The 14,673-nt window shown below is 40.7% G+C and overlaps 1 protein-coding gene across 9 annotated transcripts in view; it reads right to left on the bottom strand.

Annotated features, from left to right (window-relative positions):
* Nucleotides 1-14,673, bottom strand: part of ATM (Serine/Threonine-kinase ATM-like protein) — an 84,153-nt gene that overhangs the window by 37,933 nt on the left and 31,547 nt on the right. For all 9 annotated transcript variants that reach the window (XR_015967572.2, XR_015967573.2, XR_015967574.2 and 6 more), the window contains exons 21-30: nucleotides 8,727-9,324; nucleotides 8,554-8,622; nucleotides 8,279-8,443; nucleotides 6,342-6,467; nucleotides 6,117-6,244; nucleotides 5,251-5,407; nucleotides 3,863-3,909; nucleotides 3,705-3,768; nucleotides 3,239-3,313; nucleotides 2,560-2,679 (exon numbers count right to left, since the gene is read on the bottom strand). Coding sequence is in view for 6 of the 9 variants with exons in the window: in XM_088701880.2 (XP_088558006.1) it covers nucleotides 2,560-2,679; nucleotides 3,239-3,313; nucleotides 3,705-3,768; nucleotides 3,863-3,909; nucleotides 5,251-5,407; nucleotides 6,117-6,244; nucleotides 6,342-6,467; nucleotides 8,279-8,443; nucleotides 8,554-8,622; nucleotides 8,727-9,324 (1,549 nt within the window). In the remaining 3 variants the exon portion in view is untranslated. The remainder of the gene's footprint in view (nucleotides 1-2,559; nucleotides 2,680-3,238; nucleotides 3,314-3,704; nucleotides 3,769-3,862; nucleotides 3,910-5,250; nucleotides 5,408-6,116; nucleotides 6,245-6,341; nucleotides 6,468-8,278; nucleotides 8,444-8,553; nucleotides 8,623-8,726; nucleotides 9,325-14,673) is intronic.

Genomic DNA, 14,673 nt, shown 5'->3' on the forward strand with positions numbered 1-14,673 from the left:
ACAAAGAGCTCTACAATATAATTTTGGATCAATTCTAGTAAAGGAGGTCTTGATTTATGGTCATTGGACGGCATGCAAGTACCACCTTGGCTCTTGTCGGACACTGTTAGATTTTGTCACAACCAATTTATGTCGAACCATCTGCACCCTAGTTCAACCATAATCAGATGAAATCACCTAGATCGACCTGACCAGGACGTCGGGTGCTACCTCTTGGCAGCCCTATGAGAGTGTTGGGACTTAGAATTTTTATTCTTAAAATAATCATGATTAGATTCCGATGAAAATATAATTTTTGAACATTAGGCTCTAAGAAAAATTTTTGGAGTTAATTGAATCTGTCGGTTGGTTTCACTTGTAAGGTAAGTAATGTAACTCTTTTTCTAGATTTATCGGCAAATTATAAAATATTTTCTAAATCGAATAGTTCATGATTTATAAATTTGATGCATAGTATTTTAATAATTTAATATGCCTTTTTTGATATGAATTATATCCAATCATCCCAAGTGTTTGGATGATAATGTCTGGGTACCATCTCAACTCAGTGCTAGACTGATATGGGTTTGAGTAATGGGATTTAAAACCTTACCAGAAGTTGATAGACATGAAGACATCACTCTTTTTCCTAAAGGAATACGACAATAAGATTAAAGGGGAAAGTTGGGGTTCCCCTTTCCAAACAAACTTTACAATCAAATATCATGGAGTGACACGGAGGGAAAGAGAAAAAACGGCATGGAAAACCAGCAAAATTCTAAGTGGGGGAAGAGAAGAAAAATCCATGTCATTAATAAAGTAAAACCAAACTAGAAAAGCCACTTAGATAAAAAATTAACACAATGAGCCACCAAAACCACACTATCAGGAATTGAAAGCTCAAAGGAATGAAACATTTTTTTCTCAAAACGTCAAACAATCCCTGCCAAACTAAACAATAATGGGTCCAAGCAAGGACTGTCGAACCGCCCGGTTCGGGCAGTGCCGAACCGATCCGGTGCGACATCGGGTCGCTTTGCCCATTACTTTTGGTTCAACAGGTACAAAACCGGCCGGAACCGGTCTCTTACCGACTGGAACTGGCGGATAAGTGCCCAAACCGGTCGGAACCAGTCGGTTCGATGCAGACTTGGTGCGAGCGGGCCGTTTCACATAGAGTCAACCCGGTTCCAAACGGGGTTGACACTATAGGCTGCAAAGCATCAGGTGTCTGTTAGGAAGGCCAAAGGCTTTTCCAACAGCATTTGGAAAGCTATTTCGCTATCTCGACCGCTTCTTTCCAAATACTCTAGAAATAACACCGATTCAGGCTATCAGAAAGAAAATCTAAGGCTAAATAAGGTATACTTCCTCTCTCCTACCCCATTCTCTTTATTTTTGGGAGGAGGTTTGAAAAAATAACTCAAAAATGGCAAAAAAAGAAAAGATCATGCCAAAATTTTTGATTTGGGCTTTAGTTTTTCTATGTTGTAGATCTATGGATGATCTACATATTGGCATAAAAATTTTTAATTTTTGAATTATATATAATTTTTAAAAATTATAAATATATTTTTGGATTAAAAAATAAAAAAACAAAATGTAAAAGCAGAAACGTATTTAGGGGCATGCAAGCTACTCTCTATAAAAATTTGGTGTACATTCATTCAAATTTTGATGCGATCATGCGCACAACGGCCAAAGCCTAAATTTAAAAAAAAAAAATTGAGAAATAAATAGCCTTTGATATATGCCCGAGGGCTTAGAAAAATATATGTAACATCCATTATTAGGTTCTACATTGATCTGAGATAAAATTATATTTTTAAAATATTAATATTTAAAAATTATTTTTAAATCAAAAAATAATTAAAAATATATATAATGCCAAAAATATGAAAAATTAGTAGTACGTATTACATAATTCAGAAGTAATTTCTGAGATAGAAATCATATTTTTTTAAAATTTATGATATTTAAACATATTTTTAAATTTAAAAATATTAAAAATATATAAATAAATAAATAATAAGAAATATTAGGGTTATGTATTAGATAAATCCGATGTATTTTCTGAGGTAAAAATTTTTCATCGTAAATTAATTTTATGATTTGTATCATTTTAAAGCAATAAGATGCATCAATTAGATTAAGATTCCTCTTGGTTCAAAGTGGTAGAAAGAACAAGGGCGGAAAGAGCAAAGATTAAAGATTCCTTTTGGTTCAAAGTGGCAGAAAGAACAAGGGTGGAAAGTGGAAAAAGCATAGAGCTACACAACAGATTGGGCTCTATATTGTGGAACAATAATCCCTGTGCATAAGGGCATGTAAACAGAAACAGTCATATCATATGCTCAGATCCACATTTTGCATGACACAATGTCTTCAGAAAAGGTATATTAGTCCATTAACTATAGGAAATCAAAACTGCAGAAGAAGCAACATTTGTATTCCCCAATTGTGAAATACAATATCTTTTGAACAGGAGAGACCTTTTGTTCCTTCCCATCATGTGCTGATCTCAAGCAGCACACGAAGGATATAACTCTATTTTATAAAGGTAAGTACAGACAAATTTACCTTGGATACCCAATTAAGATTTGTGATATCTTCTCGTAGAATTAGAGGTGCAAGGAGCCAAGGGCAGCAATATTGCATAAAGCATTTAACATCTGATTTACGAAGAAAGAGATCTTGTACCTGAAACATCACAAAGTTCAAGAACACAAGAAATTAAACTATAAGGAAATTATCCTGTAAAAGTATTGAGGGAAGCTATGCCTGACTATGCTACGAATACTTTGAAATCTAGACTCAAGCAAAAGATATGTTAAAAAAAACTACAATTAAATCAAGAATAAATAAAATGTGGGCCCATCGTAGTATCAATACAAAATGAACAAATTATTAACGGCAATATCCTAATATTCAAAATTAATATAGTATGCCAACCTCTAAAACAATATAAAAATCATCAATAAAATAATTATTCAACCATGAACAGTACATCCATGTATATAGAAAACATTCATAGACTCATCCAAAGGCAGACCCCCAAGAATTAACAAGTCAGATAACCATATTATGTTACTCCTATTAAATTTTTCTTTGGTTCCCAATCAACTGCTGTATATCTTCTATAAACATCAAAGTTACCATCCTCATAAAAGCAATCAGAATCTTTGAGTAGAAAATAAACAAACATATTAATTAAATATTGACCACAATGATGAATAAAGCAAGATGTATATGCCATTACCTCAACTAGTGCCACTAAACTTACTTCACAAGCTACCCAACGACAAAGAATCGATCCCATGAGTTGCTCAAGATACTGCAGAAAGGTTCAATACAAGGCACGAGCAATAAGTTACCACTTGTCATTCCATATAATTTAATGCACTCCATGATAATATAACTATTTAGATGAGTAATTAACAAAGAGAGTGTGTTCACTGCTCCAGCATTATGCCAATTATTCAAGGGAAATTAGTAATACAACATCAGTAAAGGCCAGAAAAATGGGGTCTTTCAAAAATAGATGCTTTAGAAGGCCATTTCTTGTTAGGATAAACAAGAGTCTTTCCCCGTCCAAGGTTCTAAACTACCATCTCACCAGTCTTTCTCAATCTTTCAGGCTCAACTTCCTCCATAATAACTTCATTTCTTTTGCTAAATGGAAGAAAGATAGACAATCTAAATGATCTAGGGGATAAACAATTTACCTTACTCCTGGATGCATATTGGAGTTTTCTTGACACAGTATCAAATAAAGCATATGCCAATTCCCTGCAGAAAAGACAATACCAGAAAGAGAATAACTTTAGAGCAAATGTGAGATTTAACAATAGGCCAGCACAAGGAGGTTACCGACCATCAGTACCTTTGACCGGGCTCGGTAGCTGCAACCACACATATCATGAAGACTGCCTGCAATTTCAATTCACAATTCAGAAATGAGAACAAAATTCACAACTTCATTTAGTAATGAAAACATGGAGGGGATAAGGGAAAAAAAGGGAATACTTCTGGCATGAGAGTAAGAGAGAGAACATGCTGGAGACATGCAATACATTGAATCAAAAAAAAAAAAAGAACACATATGCACATACCGACATACGTGTGCAACTTGGTGGAGCTCAACTTGAACCCGCCGGCCTAATCCACTTGTTGGGAAGGAGTTGGGTTGAGGTTTTATAAATTTGGGTTGGGCTTGGGATCAAAAACCCCAACCCCACCCCTCAAGTGAAATTGGGTTAGGTTGACCTTCAACCCAACCCAGACCCAACCCAACCCGACTTAACATGAACAAACCCAACATATAAATTGAAAAAAACCAAATCATATTTATATTTTCATATAGATCCTTATATGTTTATATAATTATTTTTTTATTATTCTCGTTAAATTATGTGCAAGAGCATCATTGAAATTTATGACTGATCCATGCCTCAATTCAACAAGCAATAATCCAACAAAAATGTTCGAGTATTTCCTATCAGCCCAACCGACCAGAACCAACTCAAGTAACCTGATCCAACCAAAATTTGCCTGGGTTGGGTTGGATCGGAGAAATCCCAACCTGAGCCCAGGTTGGATTGGGTTAGGATTGAAGGATTTAGAGGTTCGGTTGGGATAGAGTTTTCCCTTAACCAGACCCGACCTACCCAAGTTGCAGCCTAGGTGCACAGGCAAACGAGTGTACAGCATGTAGTGTACAAAGGCCCTTAAATCAACTAGAGAAACAATATTATATTATAAGGCCTGGGAACAGTCTTTGGTCATAGGGAGTAATAAGATCACCTTAAAGGAACCATCATTGTATACACAAGTATTACCAAGCATGAGTATTTAACATACCATGGGAAAATAAAATTTCATAATGACATGGACAAACATTTTAATGTAAATTTACATAACTGAATGTGATCCAGCATTTACAAGATGATATTTTAGTAGCCTGCATCCTCTGTTATAGGTTGCATGACATCTACGGTTGGTCATTTTCCAATTATTGTACGCACCACAAACTTCCATTAACAATCATTCATGTCAATGCAGTCATTATATAGCAAAAAATATAGCACAAATAATAACATAGGATGCAAAGAAAGGTTTTTCTATAAAATCAAAATTCGATCACTTAAAATTTAATAAAAGGGGAAAAAAAGAAGAGAACTTTGACTACTCTACAAAAAAATGTCACTAGTCTAAGCACTGTGGCTCAGTCTCTAATTTCGTTATTAATAATACATAGCATAGTAAATGTACCTCAACTTCAACCTCCTCACTGCACAAGGCAAGATGTGCAAGAGTAATAAGAGCAGTTTCCATAGCTAGGACAGACTGAGCACCAGAAGCTGATACCTCTGCAGCCTTAACAAGCTTCCCCTTTGAGGCCATCACCATCTCAAAACCAAAGTTCAAACTGATAAAAACAGATGCATTCTGATATTATTTTCTAGGAATGGGAAAAAAATCTGTTAAATAATGATATAATTATTCCAGAAATGTAAAACCCAAACAATGAATAGGTGCAAATGCAATTGGACCATCCCAAAGCATAACATCAGGTAAAGAAGCCTGGCAAGGTGGATTTAGAACAATCAGGATCATGAGATGGAAACTCTTTATTAATCAAAAAGAGGAGTCAAAACTTTAATTGCATAATGAGCCTTTACCCATTTCCTTTTTTTTGCATGGATGTTGCTCCTGGGACAGAGACCCTTAAAAGCTGGTAGCAAGCATGAGATTGGAAGCAAGAACAAGGATTGGGGGAGGAAAGGAGTAATTTTAAATTTCTAAGAATTCAAAGAACCATAGAAACAGGATCAAGAGAGGAAGCAGGAGCATGGCTCAGGAATGGATCTGACATCACAATTCAGCAATACCTGCATTTATGTGAAGATCAATTCATAAAGAGCTTCATAACCTTAACTGTCAAGCCATGTCCCAACTATTTGAGTTTGGCCATGAAAGGACAGCATGGAAACCAAATTATAATCAACTTTTCCCACTAAGGATGAACATTGGACAAGCCCCAGAGGGTTGAACTACAAGCCATGGAGAAGAGTTTCAAATACAAAGTATTAATGAATAACTTGGTATCGGTGACTAACAAAATTACAGACACATACCAAATATCATGGAACAACTCATTATGGCCATCCCATGTTAAGAAAAGAACACCAACTTTTCTTGCCAAAAAGAGTCTAACTCGATAATCAGTATCCTGAAGCATTGCAAGAAGCTTTTCAATCAGGACCTGATGCCATGCAAAGAGCAACATGAAAATATCAGTAAGTAGATAAAGCTCCTGATTCAAAATGTTTCAGAAAGTATAAAGCGAGAACTAGAATCACCTGGGCAGTGTGGGGTTCTAGTAAAACAAAACAACAAATGCAGTCAATTAGCCGAATGCGAACAAACCAATCAGGAAGACCCATCTCCGCAACAGTGTTTACCATGTCACAGAGGGCATTTAGGATCTGCAGATACATTCTCAAGCATATCAAAATAAATAAATCCTCCCTGATGTCAACATAGGCTATGAAATCCAATTATAAGGCATAGATGAAAGGAAAATAAAATTAGTGATAATCCTCCTTTCCAATTATAAGGCATAGATGAAAGGAAAATAAAATTAGTGATAATCCTCCAAAGGTATCAGAAGATGCACGACAATAGCACAGCTGACTGACAAGCAAGAGCATGGATCCACCAAATACGTATTAGTAAAGAAGCAAAATAGGTGACTGCCCGTAAGTGGAAAGGCAGGAACTCACTTCTAACTTCAGCTCTCCACCAACCCAATGCCACTTCCCGCATTTTACCCAGTTCTCCCCACAGCAGGAACTAGATTTGGGCCACTCCAGGAGAATCAGGCACCTAAGCGACTTCCCGCATACTTGAAGTGACATTGGCACTTACAGGCAACCAAACATTCCAGCATGTCAAAATGTTACAAGTCACCCAGTTTCAAAATGAAACTACTTAAAATTATTGTGAACAGTGCCATATGTTCAAAGTTGAATTAAGTAAGCAAACAATTCAACAGATATCATCTAAATATTTTACCAAATATCAAACAAGCATTTCTAAACAATAGACATCTCTAACCTCTATAAGCAAGTAACCAGGAGTGCAAATTGCTCAAGTGAACTTGAGTTCAACTCATATTTGAACTCCAAAATCGCAAGTTGGGTTTGGGTTTCACATCTAAAAGTGATCCTCCAGTCAGGTTAATTATAGGTTTGCCAAATCCAAGGTTTCAAATACTGCTGAAGGGGACAATACAAACAGGACATTCCGCGCAGTTACATGTACCGGCAAATGGTGTGTCTGTATGGATCCAGTCCCGTATCGTGTGCTAGTACCAAAAAATTGGTCAAGGTCCAATACTAGTATTTGAAACTTGGCCAAATCTAAACCAAACTCTAGTACACCTAACTAAAGGATGTTTGGCATCCATCGATCAAGACTTTCGGCTTTGGGGAAGTATCATGATCATCCAATAAAAATAAAAAGGGCTTCAATTTATTCAAACAAACGATTAAAAACCTATTGCATGAAGAAATGCTTGGAGGCGGGATAAGATGGCGGAAAGCCTCAAAAAAGTTGAAGATGACCAATTCCATCATTGATGCGAAGCTTGGCCTGATTGGGAAGAGATTCTAAATAAAGAGTATGCGCACCGAGAATAGATATCTATGTTAGCTAGCAGGGGAGGGATTTCACTCTCTCTCCGGAATCTCACTTTTCTTTTTTGGGAAATACGGATCCTTGAAAGGACTTTATTCTATAACTTGATGAAGGATGAAAAAGAAGTAGTTAATGGTAGGGTTACCATTATCCTTTTTCTTGTATGTGTTCCTAAGGAAAGGTATTTGTCCATTTCATTATTTTTTGAGGTCTCAATACTATCTAGTTCCCTATATGTAACTCAAGCTTTTCCAGAAATTGGACTCAAATTGAACCTACTGAGACGAGTCATGTTTAGCTGCAAATTCTAACCCAAAACAAATTCAGACAGGCTAGGTTCTGCAAGACCAGGAACCAACTTAATATGCTCTCCTCCTTGTGACCAACATGAGGAAACATGTGTCTGAGTGTTGTCATAAGTCATAACACTACTGAAATCTGAAAACTTAACCAGGCATCACCCCCCACAACATAAGTGAAAAATACACCAAAATAAACTGTACGTGCATATACAAATGCCTACAAAGAGGTCCTTATGTCCAAAATGGAATATGAAACCTCACTGTTTACCAGTAATAAGATTAAAATATAAGCATACCTCTTCTGACAGTATTTCTCCTTTGCACTGCTTAGGATTGCCATTTTTTTGGTTAGAACCCATTGTCAGTAAGGATCCCAGTAAAGCACAGATGGCAGTTAAACTATCATGACAGCAAAGTTTCAGACTTGCACAATTTCTCATAGTGGTATCTAATGAACTAACCTGCCAAAACAAAAACAAGCAAATAAGTAAATGAGCAGTAACACAAGATGCGCACTCTGAAATTTAAAAAACCAATACAACGAATGACATATCAAGAGAGTTTAAAGTACCAATGAGGACAGATTTCCAGCAGAGCCAGGAAATTTTTTGCAAAGAATATATTGAACACTTTCACGCACCTGAATCAAAGTTAAATCTTTAGAACACATTAACCATGCGTATGCTCACAAAAAAAAATGAACAAAACTAACATCCAAACATGCCTAAGAAATGAAGTCATTACCTTAGCATTATTTTCTTTTTCCATTAGGTCAAACAAGACCTCCCATGTAAGAAGAGGTGATATAGAGAAAAAAGTTGAAATCACTTTGACTAGTTCTAGCTTCCACTGGAAAAGAGAAGAAGAAATAACTGAACTTCTACTCCCACTAGCACTCATATCATCAATATCCTTGCGAGCATTATTGGCATCTAAATCAATATCAACAATTCGCACCATAGAAGTGGACTCTTGCGGAGAACTAGATACAGGTATCATTGGCAGATCAATTTCTAGCTCAGGATAACTTGTAACATTGGAAAGCGAGGCAAATAGTTCAGCAAGAGCCATCAAAAGTTTCTCAATTGCTTTAATGATTCCTTCAAAAGGCTCACAATCAATATTGCTATTATCCTTCCAAAATGTAAAAAGTGGAGACGAATTTAAGCTACGGAAAGAAGATAAAGTGGATCCATATGCACCAAGAATAGAGCATATATTCGCATAACCATGATGATGAATTTTGTTACACTTATCCAAGATCATCCGAACAATATGATCCAGAACCTTTGTAATATAGTCAAATATCTTATCGACGAACAAAGACTTTTCACCTCTTTGCCTGCATGAAAGGAAGATTAATAAAAAGAGAACAAATTATTGAGGCAGGAAAAACAGCTCATGCATTTTGTTTTTAAAATAAGTCTAGAGTAGAGAGCTAATTCCTAATATAGGTATTCACAGCACAATCGTTAATAAAAAGAGGAAGGCAATATTTCTATAACTTCAAAGGTGGCACAAGGTGATACTTATAGATTAGGTATTCCTCAGATTTGCTTTCTAATATACCCTCTACAGTATACTAACTATTACAACAACAATGTGACTTCTCATGCTTGCTTATCATATAGTTGCACGAGGAACAATCAGTTAGCAGTCCATGCAACCACTGACATTCCAATCCTTAAATTATGACCATATTTCATTAAATCAATGGGGTTCCTGGTAGCCCAATCAATTTTGCTAAGTTGGAAATTTGAGTTTTATATTAGGTGCTAATGGAAAAAAGGGGAAAAATCTAGATTTGCTAAAGCAAAATCTAGATTTGAGTTTTATATTAGTACACACATTGACCTCGGCAAAAGCCCAGCAAAAAAAGCCACTAGAGAAAGTCGAAGCTTGGGGCGACAACCTGAACTCAAGCAAAAGTAAACAGTAAGAACAAAAACCGGAGTAGGTACTTTGAAAAATTCATTTTCATTTAGTTTCGAACTTTTACACTGACCTCAGCAGAGACTACACAAAAAGAAAAAAGAACAAAAAGATGGAAAGACAGTACTTCATTCCTGGCCTTCGCCGCTGTCGAGACCGCCATCACTTTCTCCACTGTCGTCACCAAACTTGCCCTCCTCACGGCCATCGCTTTCTCCACCGTCGTCGCCGTCGTCACCTGCCGAGGTATCCAGTTTTCTTCGGTTGAAAAGAAGAGTTCCCAATCCAATCTTGCAAGATGCAGAACTTCGTGAAGATCCCCACCGGCAAGACCATCACCCTAGAGGTCAAGTCCTTAGACACAATCCACAACATCAAGGCCAAGATCCAAGACAAAGACATCCCCTCAGACCTCGCCATCTTCGTTGACGCCTCGCGACTTCCGGGCCTCAGCGACTTTTCTCTCGGCACGGCTGGTGAATTTCTAGGCCTCATTGACCTTCTGCTCCACCTGGACTAGCTTCGCAAAAAGCTCCGCAACCTTCTGCTCGATGACTTTTGAGGCCTCCTTGGCCGTGGGCAGGTGGCTCTCCTTAATTATCACCTAGGCCCGTGCGACCGAGACGTGGGCTTCAGCCGACTCGATCCTGTCTTTGGCAGCCTTCGCCCTCTCCTTGACCGGCTAGGCCTGCTCCTCAGCGGCCTCTGCCCTCTCAAATTGTTGAGCTTGCTCCTCGGCGGCCTCCCACTTCGCCTGGAACTCCAAGCTGCACCTCGAAAGCATCATGATTGTCTCATGCATTTAGCCGACCTCGAGGGCATGGTGGAAAGAAGGATTAGTTGCCAAAGTGAACAACTTGATGCAGATTTATAAATCAAAAGCTTACCTGGATGACCGAGGCGAAGGCCCCACTGAAGAACTCGGCGGAGCTAAGAGTGCACATGACCTCCATGTCGGCCCGAAGCTGCATGGTTCAGACCATCTCCCTCACCACCTTGGGAGCCTCCAAAGCCGAATCAAACTCATGGACTGACCATTTCGGCAAGTAGGTCTCGGAGACAGGACATCGCTGAGGGGCCCTCCCTGGCTGGAGCGGGAGTGCTCGGACCTAGACAGGCTGAGTCATGGCCTCAGCGTACGGCCAACATAAAGGCAAGGCAGCAGCGGATGGTTGAGCGAGAACGACCCCCTCCGAAGGGGCCGACCTGAACAGTTGTAGAACCTCGACCTCGGGGTCGAGTCCACACTCTCCACCCGAAGCACGGGCACCTTGGGGATGCCTTCCAGAATCGAGGCCTCAGTAGGAACCTCTGGGGTGACTTCGACGGTAGGGGTAGCGGGGGCCGAGGAGGATTCCCCCCTCGACTTCTTCTGAGGGACCTCGCCTTCGGACACCACGGCTGCTCTCTTCCGCATTTTCTTGCGGATAGCCCCCATATCGGTCTTCATCGCTGCAAGTCATGGTCTGCTGAACCGGTCGGAACCGACCGGTTTAGCCTGTACCGTACCGGTGCCGGTACGGTAAAACCACAGAATTCGATTCCGAATGGCTCCTTGCCAGTACCGGTGCTAACCGGTTCAGTTCGCACCAGTACAAGCCCCGTACCGGTACCGAGGATGAAGAAGAGGAAGAAGAGGAAAGAAGAGAAAGAAGAGGAAGAAGAAGCCTACCTCCTCCCTCGGGCTGACCTCCCTAGGGCCGACGAGGATCACCCATTCTCTGGTGCGGTTCCGGCCCCTTCTTTGCTCGCAGGAGAAGGAAAAAAAGAGAGGAGAAGAGAAGAGGAGAGAGGAAAAGAAAGGAGAGGAGGAGATAGTTTGAGAAGGAGAGGAGGAGAAGGGTCGGGAAGAAGAACAGGAGAAGGAAAAAAGGAAAGAGGCCCGCGCGCGCGGGCGCGAGTGGGAAACGCGTCCCCGACTCGCGCTTGCGCGCGTTCCACGCGGTGCGAACCGCACATCTACGCGCAGAAAATCGCTTGCGGTTCCCCGCGCGGGGCAACGAGCCCATGCGGGGGGCTTTTATGCCACTTTGTGGCCGAACGCGGACGCGTGCGCGTCCGCACTTTTTTTTTTAAGTGAAACTGGTTTGGTACCGGTTCCGAAACCGGTACCGATCTTCACTGGTACGCCGATTCGGTCGGTTCCGCGTACTTTGGCTGCAACAACTACAAAACCGAGGACAAGGTCAGAAAAAAATGTTCCAAGGTGAAAAGATAGAAAAAATCCAGTAAAAAGCTTACCTTAGGGGTCGGGCAGGCTCAGGCCGGTGTTGATTAGCATCTCCTCAAACAACAACTCCTGCAGAGCAGGAATCTCGGATTCAGACTTGAAGAGTTTGTCTAAGGCCCCTTGATCATCGTCGGACAACCTTGGGGGCTGATTCAAATTTCTCCAAGATGTCGTCTATCCGATGTCAAACCGCCATGGCTGCTCGAAGGAGACGAAGAACTTCCCCTTCCATCCATGGATGGAAAAGGGAGTACCTTGGATCAGCTGGTGGCCTTTTCGAGAAAAAAAGTACCACCAACTGATGTCCCAAGGATGCCTCTTCGGAGTGAAGTATCCCAAAAAAGCAAGACCAAGGCCTGGATGTTCAAGAGAAGGCAAATGGAAAGAAAGCCGATGAGAATCCGCCACGAGGCAACAAACTCTCATCAGCCAGACAAAGAAGGGATGAAGAGGAAGTCTCAACCTGGCCCTTAGAGGCTCCTCATATAGGTCGAGTCGAGAAGGGGGAGGTCTGGTAACCCGATCACTAGAACCGGCGAGCTCGAAAACGAACTCGAGAGGAACGAAGTACTGGGCTCGAAAGAGGTCCATCTCCTCTTGTGAGGACGGACACCTTGTAGTTCGAGCCCGATCGGGCCTCGGGCTCAGTCGAAGGTGACGGCTGCCAAGCCCGAGAAGAGTGGTCCAATGACTAACTCCCCTCCGAGGCATTGGCCTCAACTTCACTCATGATGGAAATCACATAGAAACAAAGAAACAAAGGAGGAAGAAAGAAAAAGGATGAAGACGGGGAAGAGACAAGAAGGGGCCGAGCAACCAGGGAATGCGCACCCATTGGAAATAGAGAAGTGAAGGAGACGCAGGAGCCGGAGATGACAAACTTCGTCGATGCGCCTCTCAGGAGCCTAGACACTTGAGCACTCGGGCGAAAAAGCAAATGAACCAAAAAGTATAAACTGAAGAAAAGGGCCACCCGAATAAAGAGGTGCGGACGGCCCTAATCGAAGCATCGGTTCGACTACCCATGCGGATCGAGCCACGTGTCAGCTCGAGATACGGCACAAGCAATCCGCCGGATCGCTGCAATAATGGCTCCTCGGAGTCTCACAGCAATGATGAAGCCACGGGATAGCCTTGTAATGATGATGTCTCGGGATGGCCCGAATCTGGTGACACTTCGAGAAGACTAATCAATATAATTATTGCCCCAGACAACAGCTCTATTTTCGGTCGAGATAACAGTGCGACTTCCATCGCTCAAACTAAAATGCAGCTCAGCCTTGAAAGCGAGAGGTAAGTGCTGGAAGAAATATTGGATATCTCGACCTGGACAAGACCGACCTCTCCGCGACCTTGGTATAAGTCGACCTCAGACAACTTCGGCTCCAACTGAGCCGACAAACCGAGGTGAGCAAACTCGCCTCTGGCCGAAGGGCTTATCGACGCGTGCCGACAAGAACTGACAATCCTAGCAATTGGTTGTCGTGACAGCAACTGGTCGTTGTGGCAGCTCTGCATTTGGCACGCGGTCGGTGCCGTACATCGCCAATGCGGGCTAACGCCCACGCCGCTACCTGACAACTGGTGCACAACACGCCGACCCACGTAACGACAAACCTAACTCCCCTATAAAGGGACAGTCTGAGGGACCTCAGGTATGACACACTACGCAATATCAGAACCACACTCTGCTAAAATTCTTTCTTCCATATCGTCGTCTATCTATTCTGACTTAGGCATCGGAGGGTCTCTCACTGAACGTTCCGACAAGCGGACTTCCTACATACCATCCCCTGAGGAGACCAACGCATGACACCTTAACTAGCCTGCTCAGCTCGTCTCCAGCCGATCTTAGACTCATCCGAGCTGCGCTCCAACTTCGATCCGCATCCGGCAGCAACAAAAGTAATCACAATAAAAATTAACTTATAAATAGGAAAAGAGAAACTATACTCTCATTAAACAACAATTTTCATATAACATTGCAAAACAAATAGATATCTCTAAAAAATTGATATTTGAAATGATAAGTCAATTGGCCAGTATCATCTAATCCTACTAAAACATATATCCCTTTCAATACCATTAGTCAAAGGCTGACATGAACCTTAAGGAAAATCAAATATTACATTTGCCTATCTTTTCGCTCATGATAAGTAAACGAAACTAATATGCAGTAAAGTTGCACATTGTGAAAAATAACTTTATTGCTTACTACAAAGTACCATTTTCCATCTCTCATTAAAAAGAGGCAAACTTGGAGATTTCCTAGAGTCATTTAACAGTTTCAGTTGACTCATGCAAGCTAATTGGGTTCAACCTTGACCCCCATTTTTTTAAATATCAGTAATAGAATCACATATGAAGGTATTCATGCAGAATACTAGCACTCACCTAGGCAACCAAAGAGAATAACTCAAGAGCTAGCAACATACGATGGATGAGAACTGAGATTTTTAAAATATATATATATATAAAAATACCAGCAGAAATATTTTATTCCACTATGAAGCTTGCATATTTTAACCT

This window comes from Phoenix dactylifera, chromosome 7 (assembly GCF_051530095.1).
Source record: "Phoenix dactylifera cultivar Ajwa chromosome 7, Ajwa_hap1_PhDact_Kaust_v1.1, whole genome shotgun sequence".
Lineage (NCBI taxonomy): Eukaryota > Viridiplantae > Streptophyta > Magnoliopsida > Arecales > Arecaceae > Phoenix > Phoenix dactylifera.